We start from the raw sequence: 27,562 nt of genomic DNA, 5'->3' as shown, positions 1-27,562 counted from the left end.
TTTAAAATAATTTAAGCAATTGGCCTGTGTGTTCAAGTGTACACAATTTATTCATGAATCAGCAAGGTTGCAGCCATTCTTCCTGTACGTCTGCCTCTCACACTAGCATTCAAAACACTGGAAACTTACATGGATAATTTTTTAAGATATGCTCTTTGTTAACTGTTCTGTATTTCAAAGAACATTCTCCAGTGAAGATAATGTTGCATCATGTCCACAAAAAAAAGAACAACAAAACCCAGTATGTCTTTGTCATAGTTCACTATTTACATGTATCACTTTCAACTTTTGAGGATTCAGTGAAATTAACATCTGTTTCAAAAATAAAAAACAATACCTTAAAGAGTCCGGAAAAAGCACAGTTAGGCTTAATTAATAATGAGTAATATATTTACACACACAAAAGATAACAGGGTGTATGAGCCAGAAAACAACTTGACTAAAACTTCGCTTGAAAGAGAAACGAAAGCAAACAGAAGGAAATGGATCGCAGTTTGGATAACATAAGATATGTGGAATCTCATCTTTGCAACAGACAAATGGAGATGAGCAACAGAAAAATTAAATAACTTGTGTAGCCTTGGTATTCAAAACCCTAAGCGTCACGGGTCTTAGGTCCATTATTGTTGAGCTATCCTTGTGCGGTCAATTTATTTAGAGCTGTCCCTGGGTGACTTTTCACAGTATCTCAGCTTCAGGGTTTAAAGTTTAAATCAAAGTAAGCATTCTCCAGCCAAAGATTAGTGGAGAATCCTAAATAGCCTACCACTACATTCCAGTAGTTACAACAATCCCCTAATAATACACAGTGAAATATGTTGTCAGTTCATGATATATCAACAAGCTGCAAGTCGCTATCCATGGAAGCTGATCAGAACATGCTATAACTACAAAAGACAACACAGACAACCCTATTTAACTGAATAAATTCACTCAAAGCCCGAGTTCCACATTTGCGGATGCAACTTTCTACACCCAGCATCCGAGGACACAGGAATCAAATACAATTCTTTCCCACAGTAAGACGTGATCCACAAAGAAAAAGGGCTTTCAAGGACAATCATCTATTACTGTACTATGATTTTCCATCATCTATTACTTTGATCGAAATTTATTGAGAATTCCTCTTTGTGACATACTGGTCATAGTTCAGTTAAATATCCTCCAATATCAATGAAAATGGGATTGTTGGACAACAAAAAATGAAGCACCTACTCATACAAATCCTCTAAGTCAAAGATAATGAGAAAAAAAGAAAAGGACATTATTTTGGTAAACTATAAAGTGCTATAAGTGAATCCAGAAAATTAATGCAATAGCTTGACAGGCAAAGTAGAATCCAGTATATTCACTTAGTTCCTCGGGCCAAATAGAAACAAAGGCACTGGGATAAACGGCAAAAACACCACTGTGTCAGCAAACTGACTCTTCAAAGTGAACAACTTAACAGTGGTCTCACAGCACAAGAGTTTACAGACTTTCTGTTAAACCTAAAACAGCCTAGTGTTTCATCTCACTGAGACAAAAGAACAGAAAGATATATAAAAAATGACCTATTGACCACTACCCAAAAACAAAAAACAAAAAGAGAAAGGGGGAAAGCACAAAAGGAGCCAATGACACTGCAAGGAGTTGACCAAGGTGACCACTTACACATGGCATCAAGAATGTTCTTTCTTTTTTTCTTAACTCGCAATTAACAGAGAGGGAAGCGGAACAGCACAGTCACAATATCACAGTTGAATGATAGCTACATCATCACAAACATTTATCAACTAGCTGTTTTTCCCCCCACATATGCACCTCAATTAGATTGAGACAAACAGCCAAAAGTCAAAGCTGAAGATCATTATATACACTTACAGGGAGATAGTCAACACTAGCTTTCACTTCAAACAATATATTCACAAATAAAGAGGACAAACATCAAGAGAAATAATTACCAGTTACTGGGATGTGTGTCATGTTCACTAATGACATCGATTTCGCCAGGATTTAAAACCCTTTGTACCTTTGATAAGTATAAAGTGAACATACAACCAACCATAGGCAGGTGTGCAGGAATGGAGGAGAAAGGGATGGGAGAAATTCTTTAAATGAAATAGTAAATGAATGTTCTTGATACTCTTTTTGGGATTAAACAGCAATGCAATGGCAGAACTGAATCTCTAAGCCTATGGTGTGTTGCTAGAACAAAGTATCAAAAGTTCTTAACGCCCTCAATAATGAAAAGGTTAGTGAGGCGGAGGGTCGGTATCAGAGGCTCCTCGCTGAGGTGGCATGTGCTTGAGCATGCTTCTTTTCGCAGAGGCAGGATTCAAACCTCGTTCCCTCCCGGTGTGGGAGGCAGAGGAGGCCCTCCCTTGCATCACACCAACGCCCGGCTGGCCCAGGTTGGGGCCATGCACAGCGACTGTGTTTGGAACAGTGATAGGACTACACACTTGCCGGGGGTTGCCTGATGAAGCAGCGCTACTACTTCCCCCGTGACCCCAAGAGCTCTCCCTGTAAGCACCAGCAGTAACAGATCTGGCCCCAACACCAACTGGCGACTTCTCTGTGGCACCACCCGCAGCACTTTCGGCCGTCCGACTGCTGCGAGGTTTACAATGTGAATCGTGTGTACTTCTGTTCTCTTTCTGGACTGATGGCGCTGCTGCTCCCTGCTCCCCTTCAGACTCTGGAGACCGTAGAGACTCTAATATGGAACTAGAGTCCTCTCCATCTCCATCTATGACCAAGCTGAGCTGCTCCGTCAAAGTGGCAAGCAGCAACTCTTGAACAAAAACATTTCTCCGTGACACATCATTTTCACCTGTGTTCCCACTCAACTCTGAACCAACATTTTCGGCACACAATCTGAAAATAGAAAACGCACATAGGAAAAACTTGTTATATCAAAATTGTAAAATTCCATTACCTTTTTAACCACTACGCTACGAATTTGCAAATATACACAGAACAGATGCAAATATAAACGGAACAGATTTTCCGGGTATAAATCATGATGTCAGAACTGGGAAACGTTTCACACACATTAACTTAATTAATCTAGAAGTAAATAAACTTTATTCAGGTTGCACCCCAAAAAGGTAATGCTCATGTCAGAAGAAAATAAATCAGGATAAATAATTGTAATCAGACTGACAAAAATCTGAAAGCTACACACTGTTTCGACATGAACAAAGCTCTAATATAAAACATGATGCCAGAATTCAAACGAGCAAAAAATGTTAGACTTTAGAGCATTTTCAATACTCACATAGTTTGGAAAAGGCACAAACAAGAAAAAGATAGGGATTCCAAAAAACAAATTCTAAAACCAGCACACAGTGCATCCACAACATCGACACCTCAATTTTACTACATTAGCCCTCCTCACCAGTACCAGAGTATAGGTTACCAACAAGAGCTCTCTATGTACTTTTGTCTTGGGGCTCAAATCTCCTCTGTCCAGCTGTATCCCATCTCATTTTGGTCCGATTTTAAGTCCCTCCTCCAAGTACTTTTAAGCCCACCTTTCTTTCTCTTTCCATGTGGATTCTATCTTTAGGCTTAGAGGGTAAGGTTGGTTTTCAGTTTTCACAAGGTGTGTCCAATCCACTTCCATTTTCTTTTTCTGATTAAAAAAAAATCTATTTTCCAATTCCCACAGTTCTTCAATTAAGATAAGATAAGATATGATAAGATACATCTTTATTGTCCAGATCCTGGCACATTGGTTTGGTGTTCCACCACGAGTACACACACACACGCGCACGCGCACACACACCCACACACACACACGTACACACACAAGTAGGCTTACAATCACATGCATAATATAAATGAGCAGCAATATAAACAATAATAATCGTAAGCTAGATACACACTCAATGTTATTTTGATGCATGCTCTAAGGTCGTAAGTACACTAAACAAGATGGTTAATATGGAAGCATTTTGATAGTTGATGGTAAAAATGACCTTCTGTATCTTTCTTTGTTACAGAACAGAAGCATGGGTCTTTTACTTCTGACTGATGTTTTTATTTGAGGGAACAAGGGATGTTTGTTGTCTAAAAAGATGGAATTAATTTTCTTAGTGCAAGCTGTTATGTACAATTCATCCAAGTAGGGGAATGAAGATGTTGAAATTTTACATGCTTTCTGTATTAGTCGATTTAATTTTTCTTTATCTTGTTGTCTTGTGTTCCCGGCCCATGCTGTTGTACAAAAATTGATCATACTTTCTATGGTTGAATGGTAGAACATGGACATCAATGTTTTATCAACTTTAAAATACTTTAGCTTTCTTAGAAAAAATAGTCACTTTTTTATGCAGGAGAGAAGTGTGGACACGCCAGTTGAGTTTGTTGTCTATTGTAACACCCAAATATTTATAGTCTGACACTTGCTCAATGTTTTCACATTTCATTTTGAGTGGCTGCAGGGGCAGTTTCTTTATTCTAAAATCAACGACAAGTTCTTTTGTTTTTTTCACATTTAAAAGCAGCTTATGATTTTCACACCATCCAGAAAAATTAAGTACAAAATTCCGGTAAGCGGTTTCGTTATGGTCAGCCTGAATTAGCCCAATTATAGTTGAATCATCTCCAAATTTTATCAACTTGATGTTACTGTTGTTTATTTGGCAATCGTTCGTGTATAGTGTGAATAAAACTGGTGACAAAACACATCCTTGAGGGGCCCCTGTATTTGTTGTGATGTATGTCGATGAAGAATGTTTTAATTTTACATACTGGGTTCGGTTGGTAAGAAAATTGCCTATCCATGATATTAAATTGACGTTAACAACTATGTTTTCTAATTTCTTTAAAAGGATAGCTGGCTGGATAGTATTAAAGGCTGACGAAAAATAAAAAAACAGGATCCTACAGTATGTTTTAATTCTAATGGTGTTAGGCAAATTAATGTTTCGCATTTTTTTAAAGTTAAGCAGCTGATACATGCCTGTAGGTTTTCAGAAGTTCTTTTTGTAATTTTCCAGGTCTCTGATCCATAGATCTTTTGACACTAGTGTTGAAAATCCTTGTACTGTTTTTGTTCCTATAATTCCTGACTTTCAAATATTTTTAGTTGCTTATTCTTGTCTTTTCATCTGCATCTACTCCTCCAACTTCGTCTAAAACGCTACCAAAGTAAGAGAAGGAATCAACTTCCTCTGGAGGTGTTTCCCCGAATGTAATATTATCGTTGATGGTGATGCTGATCCTTAGTATCTTGGTATTGTCAAGATGTACTTTAGGGCCTGTCATTTGTGAGATATTTACGAGATCTCTTCTTTTCTCCATCTATTGGTGACTATGATAAAGTAAAGCAAGATCATCTACAAAGTATGGGTCTTCAATTTGTGTCTATAATGATTTCACTACATTACTTCACACTCACTTTGAAAGAAGAAACTGAGAATCTGTTTTGGTGACTGCCACAGGCAGACTGGTGGGCTCTGGCTGAGAGGGAACTGTGTTGTTAGAGGCTGGTGGTTTGCTAGGCTCTGCCTGTCTTCGCGGTAAACGTTCCAACTGTTGTCTGCAAGAAAGCAGAGAGAGAAAACCAAAGGTTATGAGTAAGTCCACATTACCATAAACTATCTGTACATCCCCGTTAAGATCATAAAAATTACCACAAAATTATTTTTAAAAATACAACCAGTTGCTGCTGTTTTCTCCAAAACCAATTGAAGGGCACACGTGAAAAACAAGGGATGTCACTTTTTAGCAATTGTAGAAATTTTTTTTTAATGAAATGCTTGACAGCACACATTTTTCTTTTGCACAGCTTTTTTTTCCAAGCCTGATATTGAGTGACACATAAAGTTTTAGCCCTGGACACTTACAATACTTAGATGAGACAGAGGAGGAGTGTAAACACTTCCCAACCAACATCACCACTCAAATTACGGTATCCAAAAACTAACATCTCTGCTTTTTTACCTTGGACCCTTCAATTGACTTAGAGCTGAAGAAACACACTTCAACACTTCTGCCCCCCCCCCCCCCCCCCCCCTAAAAACCTACAGAAACCAATCCAAAACATTTGTACCTGGTACAACAAAACCAGAAAAAAAAACCCAGTCGAATCTGCTGTAATGAGAATCTTTCCAAATGACAACTTTCCTACTTCCCCTTGTGCATCTTTTTTTTTATATTCTAATGACTTGACACTGTACAAGAGGTCTACCAAAGACAACCACTTTCCTCCTCAAAAATGGGACCGATTTGGACAATTCTAACTGTAACCCAAAAAATAAGGGAATATTTCAAGAGGAGAAATTAAGAAGAAAATTACTGTCAGTTTTTGCAGTAAATTAACACTTTTTCAAGTACTCTTCCAGTTACTGACCCTCCCCCATCAACTTAACCGTAAGGAAGTATACATAATTCACATCCCAAATGATGAGATGCTTGAGGAACCCACTCAGGCATGAAAAACAGACACGCATTAAAGCTGGATAGACCACACACAGGCTGACTAGCAATAAACACAGAGCTCATGCTGTTGGTTGGAATCAGGATGACAAGAACATCAAGACAGGTGGTTAGTTCGAATAAAAGAGAAGCACTTCAACACCTTACGTGGTCATCTATCGCTGTCCATGGAGGCAGACAGAAACAACATGGGGAAAGGCGTACCTAGAGCACCCTCTACCCACCCGCAGAACAATAGATGTAAAAACTATTAACTCCTTATCTCCGACAAGCCACTCCCAGCAGCTCAGGCACATTCCTTTATGACTACTTCGAAGTCAAATTACTATTCGGCATTTCCTGAAAATAGGTCTCTTTTATAAGGAATTCCTTCACAAGTGAAATAGGTTCATTTGTAGAAGATGATAAGATAGTTACTACTATTAACAAATTTATATTAAAATAAGAAAAGCAAGCATCTGAATGCGATCATGCTCAGTGCTTCCAACAGCTGAAGCTGAAAAAGGAGGAAAATTCTGCTGAGGGTCTGGGGGCCAATAAGGCCCCCAACATGGTCCAGGGGCTCAGGGGTTACAGCTAGGGCTGTGGAGTCGGTTAAAACTTATTCCGACTCTAAATCCGACGCTATGTTTTTAAACTGACTCCAGCTCCAACTCCGACTCCTCCATGAACATCAATTTTGGCTCCGACTCCACCTCCTCAACAATCTTCAACTCCGACTCCGACTCCAGACTTAAAGACCCAAGGCTGACTCCAACTCCAAATCCCGACTCCAGTCTAGATGTAGTGAGTCTTTTATTCATGGAAAAAAAAGCACATAAACAAAGCAAAACTAGATAGATTCTAACTAATTTCTCTACATTTATTATAAAACTATCAATAAAAAATGAATAATTCAACTTTTGGCTTTGGTTTACAAATCAATCTGAGAATTTAAAAATTAATCAATAAATCAACCTCTTGGCTTGGGTTCACAAATGAATCTGAGTAAATTTTTTTTTTTAAGTTGTGAAATGGACAATACGATAAGCAATACACATTCTATCATAACATCAGGCAAATCAAATAGATATTTCAGAAAGTCCCCGAAAAGTAACATCTTTGAAAAAGGGGGAAAAAAACCCCCCCAATAAAACAAATGTAAACGGAAGAAAATCGACATTGTGAGGTCATTCAGTGAGGAGGCAGAACCACATATCACACCGAAACAACTGTGAATCGAACCACGGAAAGTTGACCTGAGTCATGTGGCCTACCACTAGATCACGGTGGCTCTATTAAATTTCACTTGATATCTAGATCTACTCTATTGATAATGATCATTTATCAACTTCTTGCCATTACACTCTTTAATTAAAGTTTACTCAATGAGGGACATTGCCACCCCTTTATATCTCAATTTGAATTGTCACAGAATAACTGAATACGTTTATAAGCGGATGGAATTTTTCTTATTTGCATGTTTCACTCAACAAATTCACTTTCCTTTTCTTATGAAAACTGACAGCAGGCAAACAAAGTAACAATTTTCACTATCTTTTTAAGGACTGCAACACTGCAGACACAAACTAAAAACTGATATTAAAAACATCAAAATGGCTTTCTCTTTCACTTTTTGTTTCTTGGAAATGTTCGCCATTAACAGCAAATAAAAGGAAAATGCAGACGTGCAAGTGGCCCTAAAAAATTGCCTGAAAAGAAGAGAGTGTGTGAGAGAGAGAGAGAGAGAGAGAGAGAGAGAGAGAGAGAGAGAGAGAGAGAGGGGGGGAGAGAGAGAGAGAGAGAGAGAGAGAGAGAGAGAGAGAGAGGGAGAGAGAGAGGGAGAGAGAGAGGGAGAGAGAGAGGGAGAGAGAGAGAGAGAGAGAGAGACAGAGAGAGAAGGTACAATGAGAGTGAGGGAAGGGGAGAGAGAGAAAAATATTTACATAGACCAGACCTATACATGTTTAATGTTTAAAAGCAGGTGCCCCTTGCCATTGCTACTTCTATAATTTAATTAGTTTGTCATCCCACTGTTGACAGAAGGCAAACCTGGGAACAATGAATAGACATGTAGCCTACCTGATAAAAGTTTTGAATTACCCTGCGTATACCCTAATTTTCCTCCATTTTCACTTTTAAATGTCCAATGTCACAACCTCAGAAGACCACTTCAAATCATTCATGATTTTAGTAGTTTTAGAATACATTTCTTTCACCACAGCCCTCATCACACTCCCGTAGCTTCATCGCACTGACAATTTCTCTAGATCTAGACAAATTTGCACAAAAATTTCTTTCTGATAGTGATTTTCTATGTAAAACCATAAGTCAGTCTACTTGCTTGATCAACTTGCAGGTTTTCCAGGCGTGGACAATCCGAAGATAGATGGAAAGAATGAGTGAATGAAAGAGAGGAGGAAATTGGTACAAAAAGTTCGCTGTAATGGCTACCCAGATTTTGATCATTTCGCAGGTGAAAATATATTGCCAACCAACCCGCAATGAATGCATAGGCCAAGCGGGATAAAAGCTGAGAGCAGGAAATATGCAATCTGACAGGTTTCTATAATAATAACTTATTGCTGAGAAAAGCACCATAAATATCTGGAACATATACAAGGCGATACCCAGGCGAGTACGGGTCCTTTGCCAAGGAATTTCGGTAGCCCTACGCTATCGCACTTTTTAACGGTTGGAGTTGATGATGGTGGAGTAGAAAGTACGGATTTTGTAAAAAAAATACGGAAGATTGGAAGCACTGCATGCTGTGGAATAACCAACTAGTCTTCAATTTAAAAACAACAACAATAAAGTAACTTTACACCCCCACCCAAGGATAAGACACAAGATGAAAATGTTGCAAGACTGACCTGGTAGACTGCAACTGCATCTCCAGCTGGTGTAACTGGGAAGATACACTCTGTGCTTGGGCATTGCGGTTACGGACACTAGACAACTGTGAAAGTAGCTCTGTCGATACAAGTAAGAACAGGATTATGTTACTGCTAAAAACATCTTAGGAAACTGCATTTTCAATGTTATGTCATTTCAAAAACAGTAAGTGCACTTGATTAAGCAAAAGACATAGTGAAAAATGAATACCAAGACACTCGGTTCAGAAAAGCCCAGTCCAATCCAAGGGCAACAAACACCCTCCTCCCCCCAGGCCAAACAAAATGAGTTCATTGAGTCCATTCGGAACTTGCCATGTTTTCAATTAAGGCAGAAAAACATGCAGGTTCACAAAGCACTAACGATTTTGAGAAATTGAAGCAGCACATTCCTTTTCAAGTAGTACCTCTATGAAATACTTTGAACAGCTTGTGTTTTCAAATGAAACCAGGACCCAAACTGATGTTCAAAAGATGGGTTGTACTGCCTTTTCTTTCTTTTGGGCGTCAAAAGTTAAGACAGAAAGAAGTGGAAGTAAGACACAGCTCCAGTGTTTTTAAAATCATCCAAAGTGGAGGTACTTGTTTAGTATTATCAATGTGACAACACCTACTGTGTACACTTGTGACACAAATAAATCCTACTATGTCAGCCCTTAGCATTGTGTGGTGAACTCCTAAGCTGCAGTTAAGTAAGGATTGGGTTACAGTCTGTAAGTGAGTGAACTTACATAAATGAGCGGGGCAATACTCTGTTCAGAACATACATATATGCATCCGTTTCTGAGTGTTTTCAAAGTGGAGGTATTTTTTACTATGTTTGGGTCTCTTGGTGTGTGGGTAGGGCCATGTTCTATTGCTGGTTTCTGAAAGTGTATTCTCAAGGTAAGATTTAGAGCTGCACAAGTAACAAACACTGTTTAAAAACTTGTAAAGAGTTCAAGAGGTTGAAATCCCACTGCTATGACAAAAGAATTCTTTTTTTTAAACCTGACAAGTAAACAGGACAGAAATTTGAGAACAGTTTACTAAACAACTTATTTTAGTAGGAGCTGCGTTTCCTCAATAAAGATTAGGATAACTGATTTTCAAACAAAAAAAAAAGAATCAGGGAAAGCCACACTATATTTTTGTTCAATTCAACAGTACACAAAGTAATATCATTTTTAGCAGAAAGACAATTCTAAAAAGCACACAAACCTGCTATAGGATCCATATTTTCCCTACTACTTGGTGAAAGACCTGTCAGGGCTGACCCCCCTGAACCGAAATGCTGCATGTTTGCACGTCGAGCCCTTGAACCACCCACGCCTCGACTAGGATGCGGGATGCGTCGCACATGGCGCAGACCAGGGGGCTCATCCTGGTGTTTGATAAGGAAGCTGACAAATTCCATACACAGGACTCTCCTGTTTGTCAACAATAGGTAAAGCAAGAACCACACAAACAAAACAAAAGCCAAAAAATTTTTTTTAACCAAACTCAGTTTCCCTCCTCTTTTTGTCTGCTAAAGCTTTGCAATATTCATTACTATAATTAGACCTGCATGTGAGCCTCAACCAGATTGTCTGAAAGTTTTGCGCACCCCCCCCCCCCCCCCATAAGAGCTTTTGTGGGTGTCCTAAGGTCTTAAGGAAGGACTTCCGAGTAACGAGCGACCACCCCAATAAACACAATAAAGAAGAGACCGAACCTTAACCCTACCCCAAAAAAAGAACCTGCAACGGGCCTCATGTAAAAAGGCCAACACAAGTCCCCAAAAAAATAATTAAATTTTAATTAAAAACCACACTCCAAAACAAACAAGGAGCATAATATATGGCCTACATTCTACATCTACATTGCTATAATAGGGTTTGATACAATAACACAGTAGATTTGGAATATGAATCCTCCATATAGATCTAGATTCAGTAATCTAAATAAATCTAAAATCTAGATCTAGATCTTGTAGAACAAGTGCATAGGAATAGGCCTTGAACTAGATCTAGAAATCCGCATCCAATTCCAAACAGAGGGGCTCAGCTGAGTCTACATTTAGATCTAGATTCTAAATAAATAAATAATTCACGCACCTGATGAAATGCTTTTTACCAACATTTATTACTGCACAACCTATGATAGGGTTTGACACAATAGAATTGGGATATGAATCCTCCATTGAGGTCTATAATGATCTATATAAATCTAGATCTAGATTCTATTAGAACAAGTGAACAAGTGAGTCGGACTTGAATGAATCCTCAATCCACACGATCTGAATAATTGAATTAGTAAACAAACGAAATTCAAAATGGCCGCTCGAGCATGAAACTGAAAGTACATGTAGATAATTTAGGTCGTCCTTTTTCGTATTCGCATTTCTACCCAGGTTCCGACAATTATGTCGGAAATGCCGACGTCGGCAGTCGGCGGTCGGCACGAAAACGAAGGTGCCAACAAAGCCGACGGGGGAAAAAGGGGGCCCTGGCAGTCGGCCAGGCCTCGCATTAAGCACATTGACTGATACAGGTGGGCCTAGCGATAGCATCGGCCGGCTCGCGATTGTCGGATTTAAGACGATTGTCGGCAAACATGCAGGTCTATATACTACAAAATAAACAACGCTGGAATAATGATGAAAGTTTTATGGATACACAAGGAAGAAAACAAAACACAGTGCTTCCACCAGCTGAAGCTGAAAAGTAGGGAAAATTCAACAGGGGGTCTGGGGGCCGCAGAGGCCCCCAGCAGGGTCCATGGACAGCGTCCCCGTGGGGGTTCAGGGGGCGAAGGCCCCGAAGAAATTGAAATTTAGTGCTTTTAGAGGGATGAAAATGGCATTTGGGAGCCTGTTTGAAGAGATTGCCTACAGCCCATACTACCTATTTTTTCACCAAGATTTTGTCTCATTTGACTTCATCACCAACATATCTTTCCATTGCTGGAAATGTTTAAAAGCAGGTTCCCCTTTCATTGCTACTATAATTCAATTAATTTGTAGTCGCACCATTGATAGCAGGCAAACCTGGGAATAATGAATAGATGTACCTTCAAAATACGGTTGCACAGCGTATACCTAATTTTTTTCTCAATTTTCATGTCTGAATGTCGCCTGTCACAACCTCGGAACACCACTTAAAATTATTCTTGATTTTACCTACGGCTGGATCGGGCCAATCGCCCGACTCGATCGCCTGAAACTGAAAGCAAAATACGGGGTGCCCACTACGGCTGGGATAGCGATCGCCCTGACTCGATCGCCTCAAAAACAAACATGTTTGTTTTCAGTTTCAGGCGATCGAGTCGGGCGATCTGCTCGATCCAGCCGTAGTGGGGTTGTTTTTGAGGCGACCGAGTCGAGCGATCAGCGCGATCGGCCGATCCCATCCGTTGTGGGCACGCCCGTAGCCTATCACTATCAGCATATTTCTTTCTTCACGGCCCCTTGTATGGCGTTCACGTGCCGTAGAATCTTCGCATTGATAATTTCTCTAGATCTAGATAAAATTTGCGAAAAAAGTGTCTTTCCGACAGTAGTTTTCTGTCTAAGATCACAAGTCTTGATCAACGCGCAGATTTTCCAGCCGCGGCAACAATCCGAAAATAGACAGACGGAATGAGTGAATGATAGAAAGGAGGAAGTTGGCACAAAAGGTTTGCCAGATTTTGATCCATCTGCAGGTAAAAAATGTACTGCTGACTAACCCGCAATGAATGCATGGGACTGGGACCTAGCGGTATAATGGCCTATTGCAGGAAATTGCGCAATTTGGCAGGTTTCTATAACTTTAACTTGTTGCCGAGAGAATTACCGTAAATATCCGTAACTTATACAAGACGATACGAAGGCGAGTACGGAATTTCGGCAGTCCTGCACTGTCGCAGTTTTTTTATGGAAGGAGTTGATAATGATGGAGGAACAAGTACGGAACTGGCAGAAAGTACGGATTTCCGTAAAAATACGGAAGAGTGGAAGCACTGAAAACAGGAGACCAATTGACGTATTCTATACCTTTAGGTGGGGTTCCAGCTTGATCATAAATTGTTTTCGAGCATTATTCTTTGGGAAACTTCCCTTCGATGGAGATGAAATACTCTCAACTGTAATAGGCTGAGTAGCAAGACGTACTCACACAAAAGGGTCATTAACTGGGCCATTCGTTACTTTAACCCCAACAAGTGCATTACCCAGAATGAAAGTAAAAAGGATTGACCTCAGTAGACTATTTCTGCAAACAATAAAAACAAGAAAACTAACAACCCAGAAAAATAGACAATTCATTGAATTGAAATATCTTCTCCAAAATAACACTATACAATTCTTTTCCCCTGAACATGTTTTTCTAAACTGCATATAGAAAAAGGATACAAAATCCCTGGGCGTCCTATGCTCAACAGTTAGATGAGACATGAAGTCGTCAGTCACATGGTTTGGGTCTCCTCCGGGCAATGAAGCACAAATAGGGCACACCTGTGAGGAAAAAGTTATCATATCAGAGATTTCTTACACTGTCCCATCACCTAAATTTTCCTAGAATAAAAAGAAATTTATATTTTTACAAGCGGACTAATTTAACAATTGAAGAGATGTTTAAAAAAAAATTAATTTTAAAAAGATTTAATTTTAAATTTAAAAACGTAGACAATGAATGATTCTTTTCCTTGCCTGACTACTTTTTTTCCTGTATCCCCCAAGAGAGTTCAGGGACAGCTGAAAGGTACTTTCTCCAACCCATGAGTGTGTAATTCACCACAAAGTGTGCAATTCACTTTTAGGTCAGAGGTCAGTACTCCCTCAACAAGAAATCTCTCAACTCTTTGAATTAACCACATAGTCATTTTTGTATTCCTTTTTCATTATTCATACTGAACAGTTCTTTCCAGTTCATGGTAGATTATATTAATTTACTATTTCATTCAGACATCCGATAATTAAAACAGCCCTCGATTCTGAGCAAACTGATTATTTAACACTCATAACAACTAATCAATTCATAAAAGCACTGAATCTTTAAGAGCCAATGCCCTAACAATCTAATCTTCTAAACTCAAGGAACTGAAACAGACTTCAGGTTGAGTCTTCCTTAAGGGGAGACGTACACTCCCGCAAAAATTTTCTAAACGAATTACTTTTATTCACTTTCATGTAATTGTGCAAGAAGTTCATAGGTAAATAGGATGCACTATGGGTGAATTTGTTGAATTTTTATGAAAAATGGGTCTCTGTGGCGGCCATCTTGGATTTTCAAACCAGTTTCTTAGTGCAGAAGAATTTCATAGTAGATATTGAATTATCAGCCTGAAATTTGGCACACACGTACAAAACTATATGAACTGGGGATCCATGTAGGGATTTTGACTTATCTTTAAAACTAAAAAAGTGAGCCCAAAGTCATTGGACCCCCCAGAGTCAGTTGACGAAATTTTGGGGTACATATTACAAAAAATTTGAATATTTCCTCAAGTTACCAATATTTCCCAATTCCCTTACACAGATCCCAAGAATCGATCTTAAAGCACCTGTACACCAAATTTGAAGCTTCTAGCTTCAGTAGTTTTTGAAAACTCTTTGCACCCAGGAGGTCACATATGTCAAAAAGTAGATTTTGAGAAAAGGGTTGATTTGAACAACATACTTGGCAGGTCTGTATATTTTTATCAGGGGGCTCTCGTGGTCAAGAGTTATGGTGTTCCCGTCTCATTCAATAGGTCCCGGATTCCAATCCGGACAGTGACAGAAAATTTTCTTCGATAAAATTTTTCTTTTTTCACCTCCTTCCCCGCTCTCCAATATTGTTCTGTCATCAGCTTTCGTCTCCTCTTTCTGCCCCCACCCCCTCACCTCCTTTGCCCCCTCCCCTGGGCAGCGGACTCTTTCTGCAGCCTTTCTACTGCTACTCCTTGTCCCCTTCTTACTGCTGTCTTTCAGCCACACCCCTGATCCTATCGTAGGTAAGATCCAATACCCAACCTTCTCGGATAAGGGCAAAAAATCTCTGAGGGCCCCTGAGCAAGCTGCGCACGCAAAAGATCCCTTGATGGTCCCAAATCAATTAGTAGGCTTCGGCCGCCACCCAGGCAAAATTTTAAATTGATTCCTTCCAAACTAAAAAAATGTTTAAATGTATTCCGCGAGCTCATATAACCTTATGCAGTTGCGAGCACCGTTAAACACCCCCCCCTCCCCCCCAAAAAAAACTTTTGTCAGAGACGACACGAACAAACAAGTGGTTACAAAAGAGATGCTGTTGACTTTGGGAAAAGAAGTGAAGGATGGAAAGATAGGTACCAAAAGCAACAGCCTTGCCAAGAAGAACATCTCCTCAGTCAACTTTGACAACGATCCATGAATTCCTAATACCTTTCACAATCATTTTCCCAGAGTGTTATGACATAGCGAAAGCTAACGAATAAAAATATTAAAATGTAAGAACCTATGCATATCCTTCCATTCCCCTTTACACAATAATCAATACACAGATAAGGCATAAGCTCAGTTTCTAAAAGGAAACATCAAACACTGAATGCAGTTTATTACCACTTCTGTGGTTGTGTCAGAATGATCTGCTGTGACATGATCATGTAGGCTCGACTCTGAGAAACCCATCCTGGAACAGTGGGGGCAAGTATAGGACTGGGGTTGCTCTGCAGTTAATGCTTCTCCTCCGTAAAATATATCTGAAAGATAGAGAAGAAAAAAAATTAACTAGTCTCCAATGGGACACAGGACATCAAACTGTCCGCCAGCTGTTAAAATGTAATAAGTCCAAAATTTGAACACTGGTTTTATTGCTATTTCTTATTCCATGGTATTGGTTGCTACAGAAATACTTTGTAAAAATTAAAATTTTAAAATTTTAAAACAGAAAGAAAAAAAACATAATGTAGGTACAATTCTATTGTTTAAAAAAAATAAGAAGACAAAAAACCAGGAGGAGGAGGAGGAGGAGGAGGAGGAGAAGAAAATGGCATTTTTCTCTCTCAAGTATAATTTTTGCTGGGTTGAGAAAATTTTAACAGCTTTCCAATGATATGAAGTATGAATATAATTCCAACAACTATTCTTCAAAAATAGTAGGAGCAGCCAATAAAACTGGCTGATTTCATAAGAAATATAAATGCAGAAAGAAGGATCAGACATGTCATTCACTTCAAAGCAAAGTTTAAAAAATTAAGAGTAATATCAGAATATTCCCCAACATTACAGAAACAGCACCAAAACAAATGTCTTCGAGACCTTGAGTCGACACAGTACAAGGTATACTTCTGTATGTTTTCGGGACCGTGGGTCAAAACAGCACATGGCATTTCTGTTTCAATTCTGTATTGGATTCAAAACTATAATTGATATCCTTTGAAATGTAACGACTGACAGCAAAAAGCACTGGTCAAGTGGAGTCAAGTGGGGGAAATTCACAATAGATTAACTGTAAATGAAATAAATGTCAACTTACCAAAATCTGCTCTGGTAAGTATACACTGCATGGGATGGTCTGTCGTATGCCGTGTGGTAGTGGCTCCAGCATCATAGCAGGTTGAGCATAAATCATAATCATAACAAATTAAGCACTTGTATCTTTTACCACGGAAGTTGCCCTTCATGCATGAATCACAGCTCACACCTGAAAAAACAAAGTAAACCATATAACAGAGCATGCAGGTACTGCATTTACTATAAAGAATGAACATATGGGCAACATGAAAACTAAAATCAGGCACGGGTTAAACTGAATAAATTAGGGATGCTGCGGTGTTTAATTTAGTTTTTGATAAAGAGCCTACTCTCGCATGAATTTAGTTGTGACGTTATTTATCTGAAAAAAGGAAACAGCAGCACTCATTATGCAGCATAAGTCAGGGGAAAGAATTACTGTAAATGGGCCAATCAAAACCACTAAACTAAATGACTGACTTATTCTCAGTAGAACTTATTTTCATGACTAAAAAAAACTTTCCGCGTGTAAGCAAGTAGTGTGTACATTTTTTCGTCTGCTATCAAATGCCAACCCTTTTCCCTTCACCCCAGTCTACACAAAGTATGGTAAAGCAGCTCAGAAAAGTTTAGTACCAAGTACAATTCAAGTTCTGAGAAATTCTATTTACAACAGATTCTTAGGCATATAAATTATGAAGAAAAAAAACTTTGTTACTCTAAAACTGGGTTCTCGAGCAGACCCAGTTGCTACTAGGCATGTTATTAGGCAGAGACCTCTGTATTCATGAAGGCTAATTTTGCCGAAAACAAGCTGCAGACATCAATATAATATATAATCATGCCTTACTTATTCTTGTAACTTAATCATGAGTGTAAACTCTCTGCATTCTGTCTGTTATTCTCTCACTCAACTTCTCGACCCCCAACAGGATTTTTTTTGGTAAGACTAAAACTAAAGCCTCCAGGTAGACACCAGAATCATTGATACCAAAATTATTATAGATAGATTGCTGACAATGACACATGCGACAATACAATGGTAAGGAGGTATAAATATGTTCAACAAGTCAGTATGGTTGCAATCAAACAATATTACTTCCAGAAACAAGAACATAAGTAACTTTGTCAAACCATTCTGACAAAACTCTACACTAACTAAATCAACAAATGAATTATAAAAAAACAATATAGTAATTGCATGCATATATACATAACATAATGTGTTGGCATCATGGTGAAATCAGGCACCCATCAAAATAATGAAATCAAAGAAACCGACATTTTTCAGCCTGATGGGCAATTTTTATTGATTTTTTTGTTTGTTTTGGACTCAACATTTTTAAAATGTCAATTTCAAAACATATTCCTGTGTGGATTTTACGGAAAAATATAGATCACGCAGACAAAAGCGTAAATTTGCTGTTTTTAAGGACACTACAGCTGTTAAGAAGTCACCCAAGTTACGTGGCCATTTTCTAGTTAACTTCACCTCTGACACCTGGCGACCCGACCCCTCCCATGTCAATCGCAAAAATCTCAACTTCTATTCAAGATAGACCGGTATTTCTTCCATCAAAAGCAAAGCAATTGAAAATATGAAAAAGCTTTAAGATGATACCAATTGAATAACTTCATATGCCCCAAAATTGACGAGCACTTGGTTCCACAGCGTCATGACATACATGTGGTCTTTCCTCCCATAAGAATGCCCACAGTAGTCAAGTGAACACAAAATCACCTGGATCTGCAAACAACATTCACAGCATAAAACTATGCAGGCAGCAGACTGCAGAATTCAGCTTGACATTAAAATGAATGATGGAACCTCATTGCGAGAATATTGGGCAATCTGCTATTTCCAACTCGAGTTTCAAATCCTGAGTTCAGACATTGCTTTTCGCCAAGGATTTTAATTATATCTTCTCAACTATCAAATACTGACGCAACATGTCAAAAAAGCTCCTTTGTGAGTCCAACTTCAAATCCTAAAAACTGATAAAGGAGGAAACTGCTTCTCTCAAACTCAAAACTTTAAATTCCCACTCTTACCTTGAGTAGTTTTAACACTAATACTAATGGTGGTGAGCTGAGGGCTCTGTCACCTTGCAACCCTTTATTGTCATTGTTGTTGTCATAATGAAGGAAGAAGAGAGCAGCCCCCCCCCCCCCCCCCCTCCAAACTCTTGCAAACATAACCTTGAGCCACTTAATTAAGGAAGAAAAAAAAATGAAATTTGGAATAAGTCTAAGAATCTGAACTTTAAACTTGCATTCTATTCTAAGGCTTAAACAAAATATTCTAAAACACTGCAAACATTGAATTGTCATAAACGGGATCCACCAATAGCTGCACTCGGCATCAATGAGTATTGAGTTGTGAATCCAGAGAAGAAAAAATTCCTACTCATCAACAGTACAGTGAGTACGTAAACATTTAGTAGAACCTTCTTACTAATGTACAACATGCACCCAGACCTCCCACCTCCCTTAATGCTACTGGTAATTCTGCACCCCCCCCCAAATCTGAATTTACACCTTTTTTTAAATGGTCAAAATATTTCTCTGGGCTCACCATAGTAAGCCAAAGGCCTATCAGCCAAGACACAGCTGAAAAACATTCAACAAAAAGTAGTGTGTCTTTCCTCATGACATCCAGTCATGATTTTATGACGTTAGTGTTAGTCAAGTCAGTGACAAGATTAACGAGAAAAATACAAATGATGGCAGGGAATGGGTCATGTCAAATTAAATTTAAAAAAGGCCTTAACACAGAATTATGCAGTCACTGACACTGGAAGGCAAAATACTTAGTACAGCATCTAAAGATGACTTTTTTAAAACCTACCAGTAGTACCTGTAGAAGATAGACCTCTTCTACAGCAGACAAGAAATAAACTTTAATCAAGCCTTATATTGTTTCTACCAACCCTTGACCTATAAAATTTTCTACTTGCATCATCAAAAGACATTGCTATGGAAGAGTGTATAATGGCCTCACATGTACTGAGGCAATCTAACTCAGTTGCACCCCTTTCGAGTTACAGTTTTTAAAGTTGTTGTCTATTAATTAAAATAAATTCAAAGCCAGACACCATGATTAACATTGGTTTAAAATTAAAATACGTTCAGCACAAATTTTTAAGGTAAGGCAATGTCTCATGAAAAGTACTACTGCAGGTGGGTATTACAATTACTGCCATTGGGATCTGAACTAGAATGCAGATTCAATTTTTTCCGCAATGAGATTCCTTTCAACTTTCAAGGTGCATATATACAAGTCTCAATCCAACATCTTATCTAAATAGAAAGCGCTTGTTTACAGTTGGGCACAGTTAACATGAACATGCAAAATTCTATAGCTTTTGTACAATATATGCCATCCCCCGCACTGAACCGTCTTCTTTCTACTGGCAACATCGCTTTTTTTTTTTTAAACACCCCTACAGAAAAAGCGGATCAAATTTTCCTCACATTAGTCTTAAATTCAAATCGCCCTACGTGCACGACAGAAAAAATGTACCCATCATCATCAAGAGTAACCAATTATATCGCCCCTGCTGATATTTAGATGCATCACCACACATTGCCCGATAATGTGAACTAGAATTTTTAATCTAGTCATATGCCGGTGGGTAGTGGGGTGTGATCAAAGACGACAGTGTGGCTCTGCATTGAGCCAAATCATATGGTGAGTGAAATTTTTAACAAATGTGTGTGTGTGACCATGAAGGTAAGGATCGAAAAATGATTACACAAGAAAGGAAAGTGATATTCTAATTGTATGATCAGTGTTAATTACAATTATGTCATGATTATGATCTGACGTGGAAGAGCAATTCTATTTTAGTCTCATTAAGAGACTCTCTTCCTTTCCTTTGCTTCATTACAGAACAAATATCTTGACATAAAAAAACTGAGGTGTTGGATGTCACCAACCCGATAGAAAGTGAGTGCACTTTACAATGAGAACATCAAACTGACACTGTTTCAATGGCCTCGGCAAGCACATGCCACGTCTCTTCCTATCCCTGGTCCCATCTTGGTGTTAAAACCAGATAAAATCACAAAGGAGCCTGGCCTCGACTTCATATGCAACCCACGATGGTTGAACAGGTTGAAAAAGAAATACGGTGTCACTTAGAAAGCTGGATACAGCCAATATGCAACAGTAAATCTATTACAGTGATTTGTTTTCTGACCATTATACCGCAAAGTTACTTTCCGTGAGTTTTCTTACATATCCTATAACTTTTCGTTTTATCAGTTTATCCAAATAATGGATGTGCCGCACACATTTGTCAATCCCCAACATGTTTGAGTTATCCATGCCCGACTGTATGTACTTCAACATAAAAAATTCTGGACTGTGATCAAGAAGAACATTCTGTTCACTCCTTTCTTACAGTTAATACCCAGACCACTGGTTTATAATTCCAGCACTCGTGAACATGCATTAATTTTGATCATGGTGAACAAAGAGCCTTCTATCTGTCCTACACAGAACTAAGCCTAAAATTAATCAGTAATGATCCCTCATCCTGTGATAAAGGCCATGTACTCAACATCAAACAGTACAGTGAACTGCATTATCGTTAATTCAAAATTGCTGTAAAACTATGACAACTTCTGTACACAATCAACATGATTATTTATCAGGGGTAAAACTATGGTCCCAACAAAAAACCTGAAGACTAACTTCTTCACCTTGAAGCATCAACGGTTCAAGACAGTAACTCAAGAGTTCTTCGTCACTATCAACCTCATCAACCTGGAAATCTGGAACACCAACGACGCCTAATAATGTCTTTAAATTTTTCTTTGTATACTGTGTATACAACCACAATACCAGTGAGTCAAGGAAAATTTCAACTAGCACTGAAATTCCCCAGGAAAGTTTTTGAGTATAATATCACTATACACTTTCATACTTTCAATGAGACTAATGGTCGTTCAGCCGTCTTTTACTTCCCTTGACCACTGACCTCAACACATTTCATTCATACACTAACATAAATGATGATCTTTCAAAAATGACAGGCATAAAAAAAGGGCAATACCCATTAAGACTGAAATTTCATGAAAGTTTAAACAAGCAGAACAAATTACAAACACCCTCAAATACACAACACTTTTACCTATCTTTGCACACACACAAATTTATCAGCCAACTTTTGCTCTCACAGGGCAGGCTGATATGGTGAATTCTTATTTGACTCTCAATAATTCAATAATGAAAATATTTCTTCAGTATCTAAAGACACTAAAATGAGTTCAGATTATAGTCACTTTGTGCTTGCACACTGAGGCCCCGGAAAAGTGTAAAACGTGATAACTGCCAACTTTAACTTTAAGCATGTGCATTTATATTAAAAGACTGATAGGCAAAGAAGTGCTATATCAAATCATTTCTATAAAATCATGTTTCACTAAATATAATATCATTGAATGATGATGAATCTGATCCCTTTACCTGTAAAAATTCCCAATCTCTTTTCGTTTTCTTTTTCCACAGATGAGCTAGGGTGAAGAGGTGCTGGGGACATATCTTGCTGACTCTAACCATATTTTCCAATTCATGATCCACACACACAGACATTCCATCAGATTTTTTTTTAAAACAACCTCCACATGATTCGACCTGCACTATATATAAAGGGCTAGAAAGCATGATAAATTTTAGAAAACTTTAGCATTTTCATTTATTCATTAAAAATCTTCAAGTGTTAAATGAGATAAAAATATTTGTCAGCATCAACAGAGTGGAAACCATGGGGGTTCTCGTGGTCGAGAGGTTATGGTGTTTGCCTCTCATTCAATGAGTCCCGGGTTCGAATCCCGACAGTAACGGAAAATTTTCTTCTCTTAAAATTTCTCCTTTCCTCCTCCATTTATACGATGTTCTGTCATCTGCTTTCGTCTCCACTTTCTGCCCCCACCCCCTCACCTCCATTGCCTCCCCTCCTCTGGGCTCCTGACTCTAATTTCTGCAGCCTATACATACTGCTACTCCCTGGGTCCTTCTTGCTGCTGTCTTTCAGCCACACCCTGATCTTACGGTTGGTAAGATAGAACACCTAGCCTTCTCTGATAAGGGCGAAAAATATCGGAGGTCCCGTAAGCAAATTGATGGTCCAAAAACCGATAAGAGTAGGCTTTGGTCACCACCCGTGAAAAATTTTCTCCACCCTCGGGGATCTTGATTTTGCCCACAAACTTGCACTACTCTCACATACCAACGAGCACATGCGGGAAAAAACAAACCCGGCTATACAAATACTAATAATTTCCTAATATTTTTTTTATTCAGTTGCTCTCAAATGTCTCCCTCTGGTAGGACAATGGTTCAAAAACCACCAAATATGATTATTTACATCAGGAAACAACGTTTGGTGTAAGAATTAGATCGTTTGAAAAGTGAGGAAAGGTGTTTGCATTGAAAGATGAAAGTCCTATTTCCTGAATATCCTTTCGAGTCCCTCAAGTGTCTAACTGGGTCAAAATGCTCATATTTCATTGGATGAACGTCTCAACCGACGCTCTGTTATCTCTACCAACGCCTCGCGTTGCAAAACAATGCAGTAAGTTTGAGATGGACACTCAGGCACAAGCAGATTGACGCGCACACATTTTAGCACACAGATGCAGACCCGCCGTAAACGAAATGCGTTGCCCGCGCGGGACGACGACTGATCAGGGACCAGCTGTGGAGCGCCGCGCGGGATTGCGCTTATCGGGCAAACATTTATCAGGGACCAGAATCTTAAGGGTTAATGCCTCACTTTTCCACAAACAGAGCACACAGGACGAGTCCAAGTGTGTGCTTTTCCAAGAAGGGGGAAGGCTTTCATAACGCAAACACACAATGCCATACCACTTCTCAAGATGTTTGCTTTTCTGTTTCTATTCTTCTGTCATGCAATCAAGCAAATAAAAATGACTACATCTATTGTATTGTGACTAAAATGTAACAAAAACGCAAGTTATCAAGGCCCCCGTTTAGTTTTCAAGTATCCTTCCCCCCCTTTCCGGTTCACATAAGCGGGGCATCGTATGTAGTGCCCGAGGCGACCAATGGCTGATGACGTCACTCAGTGGAAATTTCCCACCCGCCGGTCGTTCGCCCAGCACGCGCAAATGGCAATGTCACTTTTTCCCTTAGTTACTCCCACATGTTTAAAGATTATGCGAAAACCGCTAAACACAGAAGCATGAAATTTTAAGAGAATAAAGAAAAATGGCGTACAACGTATCAGTCAGTTTGACAAATCACAGCTCCGAAAAATCTTCAAAGCGCACCACATCAACCCCTTTCGCAAACATTTTTTGACTACTTCTTGGATGGGTACAAAGTTGTCAAACTGCATACTACGAGATTGACCTCTTTTCTGATTGGCTGCCAAGTTTCATTCATATCCATACACGAGAAGCGGCGTGAGAGCGAGTTGAAGGCAACAACCTTTGCGTTAGTGCATCCCACGCCAAAAATCGGCAGAACTCTAACAAAACGCACTCGGTGGGCATTTGCTACATTACCATATCCACCTGCAAATAGGTTAGGTCTAGTTCTAGGACCATTGCACACGTGCATTGCCATATGTGTGTGTGTGTGCTGCCACAGCATTCCATTTACAGCAGCAATCAAGGCCTGCTTCCCAAGGCCAAGGGGGTTTGCTGTAAAAAGCTGACACCACTGTACCAATATCACCTGCCTCCTGGCACACTCTTGTTCTTCTCTTTCTCTTCCCCTTTTTAAGTTCTTTGTTCAAATTTTAATTCATCCTCTTGGCTGAGACTAGATCAAGATTCTAGTCCTGGCCTAGACTATGGCATGATGGCTTTGTAATTTGTTCCGTTTGCTCCTTGTCATTGTTAGTGTTAACTTAAAGTTTTTCGCCTTTCACATTATAACAACAATGCAGATGTGACTAGATCAAGATTCTAGCTTCCCAAAGGAAAGTCATTCTCCCTTGAGTTGACTGACACACATACTTTGTTACCTATAGCTCCGTAGTGATGGTTTCTGAGGTGGATATTGGAGTGGGAGCGGAGGACGTATTATTGTAATGCCCGGAGTGCTTACAATATTACGACTACTCTGATGTTGTTATCAGGATTTATTAATCAGGTAGGCTAATCAAGCTCCGTAGGACTTCGGCTTCGACTCAAGTTCACAAATCACAAGCTCTACTCAAGATTTCTAAATTCTAGATTCTACTCTAAATATAATCTAGAGAAACATTGTCAACATGTTTGCCTACATATTTCTCCCCTAGGCCCAAGGCCTTCTAGATCTTTGAGCACATCCCCTCCCCCTCCCTTCCCCAACAATCACCCCTCACAGCCATCCTTATTTCAATGACTATGTACTCAAAGTCTTTATCATCGTGACCACACTCCCACTTCTGGGTCTTCTCGTCAACTCAGCAGAGGACTCGGTCAAATATAATCAAAGGATCACAATGAAGTAATGAAGTCTACACGACAAACAAAACACAGTAACAGTGCAGTCACAATGTCTAAAGTGTTCGTACCTTCATGGCGGGACATTCTAAGATCCCAGTTTGCCCTTGAACAATTACAAAGAGTATACTCTGTAAATTCTTGTTACAAATACGGTAACAGATATGAAGACGGAAGCACACAGCCTCTTGAAGTTCCCCAGTACCACATTCGTTAGTTCCAAGAAGATCAACATAGAATCAACTTCCAGTGGCCATGATGACGTCACGCAAAATCTCGTTCCGTGTGCCTTGTGTTTGAGGATTGAGAAATATTATTTAGGAAAATCTTCAATATCAAAATAAAGATGTTTTCTTTTTCAGTGAAGGAAAAGAATTAGAAAAGATCTGGAAACATTTTAAAAATAATATTGATATTTAATGTGTCTTTTAATGGGCACATTATTATTGGATAGGATTGTAGATATGGTTTTGATTAATTTTTTATCTTTTAAAATCGGAAACAGAATTTTCCGGCCCTCAAAGTGTCTCGAAAAAAGCGGACTTATTTTTTAAGCACGAGAACAATCTTTTGCCAAACGTCAGTAAAAATGAAGGACAAAACGGCAAAGCCAGGGGCAGGAGGTACCGCACACATATTGTATCGAAGTCGAAGACCTTTATTTTGCTATACTCTTATAATTTATCCCTTTTAAAAATACTGCTTTCTTTTTACAGACCAATTGTTATTGATGCAAAGAGAGGTACTCACAACAAGAAAATAATCAATAGGCCAACAATATAACTTTTTAATGAAAGCATTCCCAGAACTGTTTTAATTTAAGCAGCTCAGAAAAGCTGTTTATAATTTAAAGTGATATTGGTGACAGTTGTTGCCTGGAACCGGAATTTAATACTTAGACGTTTTCTATTTTTATACTATTCTTTATTGATACAAATTATAGAGTAAAATATTCGGTTACAAAATAAATTTTAAGCGGGTCCATAATGTGGTTCTGGTTAAACACGAGTGTTAAGACGGATACTAAATAATATTCGTTTATTATAATGTATCTAAATTGTAATTGTTAAAGTTATACTCCCACATCGACTCAAATTTAATTCGTATGTATAGTGGGGGCTGCAAATTTTATTTGACCTTGCCCTGATCCGACAGGTCAACGACTAACACAGGCTGAGAGATACGGTTTTGATTTTGATAAGCCTGTTACCATTTAAACAGTATTGACAATTTTAAGGGGAGTGGACAAGTTATATATACACACGATGTAATATCATTCTTTTTTCAAACAGACTAGCGGAATATGTTTTATATATGAGCTATGATCACCTCTCTCTCTCTCTCTCTCTCTCTCTCTCTCTCTATCTATCTATCTCTATCTCTCTCTCTCTCTCTCTCAGCGGTTTTTTTTTAAATAACTAATAATAGAGTTTGTTTGTTTTTAAGGCAGTCCCGCTGGCATAGAATTGCAAAAGTCCGAGTTTGGAAGTACATTGTACATGTTCTAATTTGCTCCTTAAAGTACATACAGTCAAGTACGCGCATAATATAGGTCTATTCATAAGCTGTGATCACTCATAAAGTAACTTATTATTACGGCATATTGGTAATTAATGAGAGGTCAGATTTTTTTTAAAATAATTAATTTATTAAACTACTTTCGATTTCGGTGTTCATTATTGTCGAGTTAACAAAACAGATAACAACAGATAACCATAGATAACAACTGATAACAATACATAAATAACAACTGATATATACAGCAAATAACAACAGACAACAACAAAATAACAACAAATTTTAATATCAATACAAAAGTCCTAATTTAGGGTTTTTTCCCGATAATTTAAATTGTTACTTTCGATTTCGGTGCATCTTTGTCGAGATAACAACAAATAACACACAAAAACTTATAACAATTAACTGTATCACAATAAAATAACGACAAATATCAACACAAACGTCCTAATTTGGTTACTTTTACTTGGTTTTTAAAGTAGTCAGTTATTATTTTCCCTGGGTTTTGTTTGGATATGCCTGGTTTTCTCAAGATTTTGGAAGTACAATATACTAGAATCTTTCTTAGTGAAGTAAAAATTAAGTAGAAAATATTTTCTATTGTTCACACTTTGTCCATCAAATGAAATTGTTAATCCCTCCCAGCCTGGCTCGGCCCTGTGACAGAAATATGCAAAGTTTGACCCATGATAAGAGGTATGTGCACAACCTGTATTTATTCATTATATGAAAACTTTACTCATCAAATGAGTGTTTTATGCGATGTGATGTGGGGCCTTAAACACTGAATTAACTTATTTACGTAATTACTTCTTTATACTTACTTACTCACCCACTCACCCACTCACTCACTCACTCACTCACT

At 38.6% G+C, this 27,562-nt stretch overlaps 1 protein-coding gene across 1 annotated transcript; it reads right to left on the bottom strand.

Annotated features, from left to right (window-relative positions):
- Positions 1–31: 31 nt before the first annotated feature.
- LOC100533439 (potassium channel modulatory factor) lies at positions 32–25,382 on the bottom strand. The gene is made up of 8 exons (NM_001204716.2): positions 25,251–25,382; positions 16,739–16,906; positions 15,823–15,962; positions 13,654–13,755; positions 10,503–10,665; positions 9,282–9,381; positions 5,390–5,530; positions 32–2,859 (listed from the first exon to the last, which is right to left on the bottom strand). Exons 1-8 carry the CDS (start codon positions 25,264–25,266, stop codon positions 2,235–2,237), a joined length of 1,455 nt encoding a protein of 484 aa, NP_001191645.2. The 5' UTR covers positions 25,267–25,382; the 3' UTR covers positions 32–2,234.
- Positions 25,383–27,562: the final 2,180 nt, after the last annotated feature.

This window comes from Aplysia californica, unplaced genomic scaffold (genome assembly GCF_000002075.1).
Source record: "Aplysia californica isolate F4 #8 unplaced genomic scaffold, AplCal3.0 scaffold00016, whole genome shotgun sequence".
NCBI classification, from domain to species: Eukaryota; Metazoa; Mollusca; class Gastropoda; order Aplysiida; family Aplysiidae; genus Aplysia; species Aplysia californica.
This window is presented reverse-complemented; position numbering and strand designations above follow the sequence as displayed.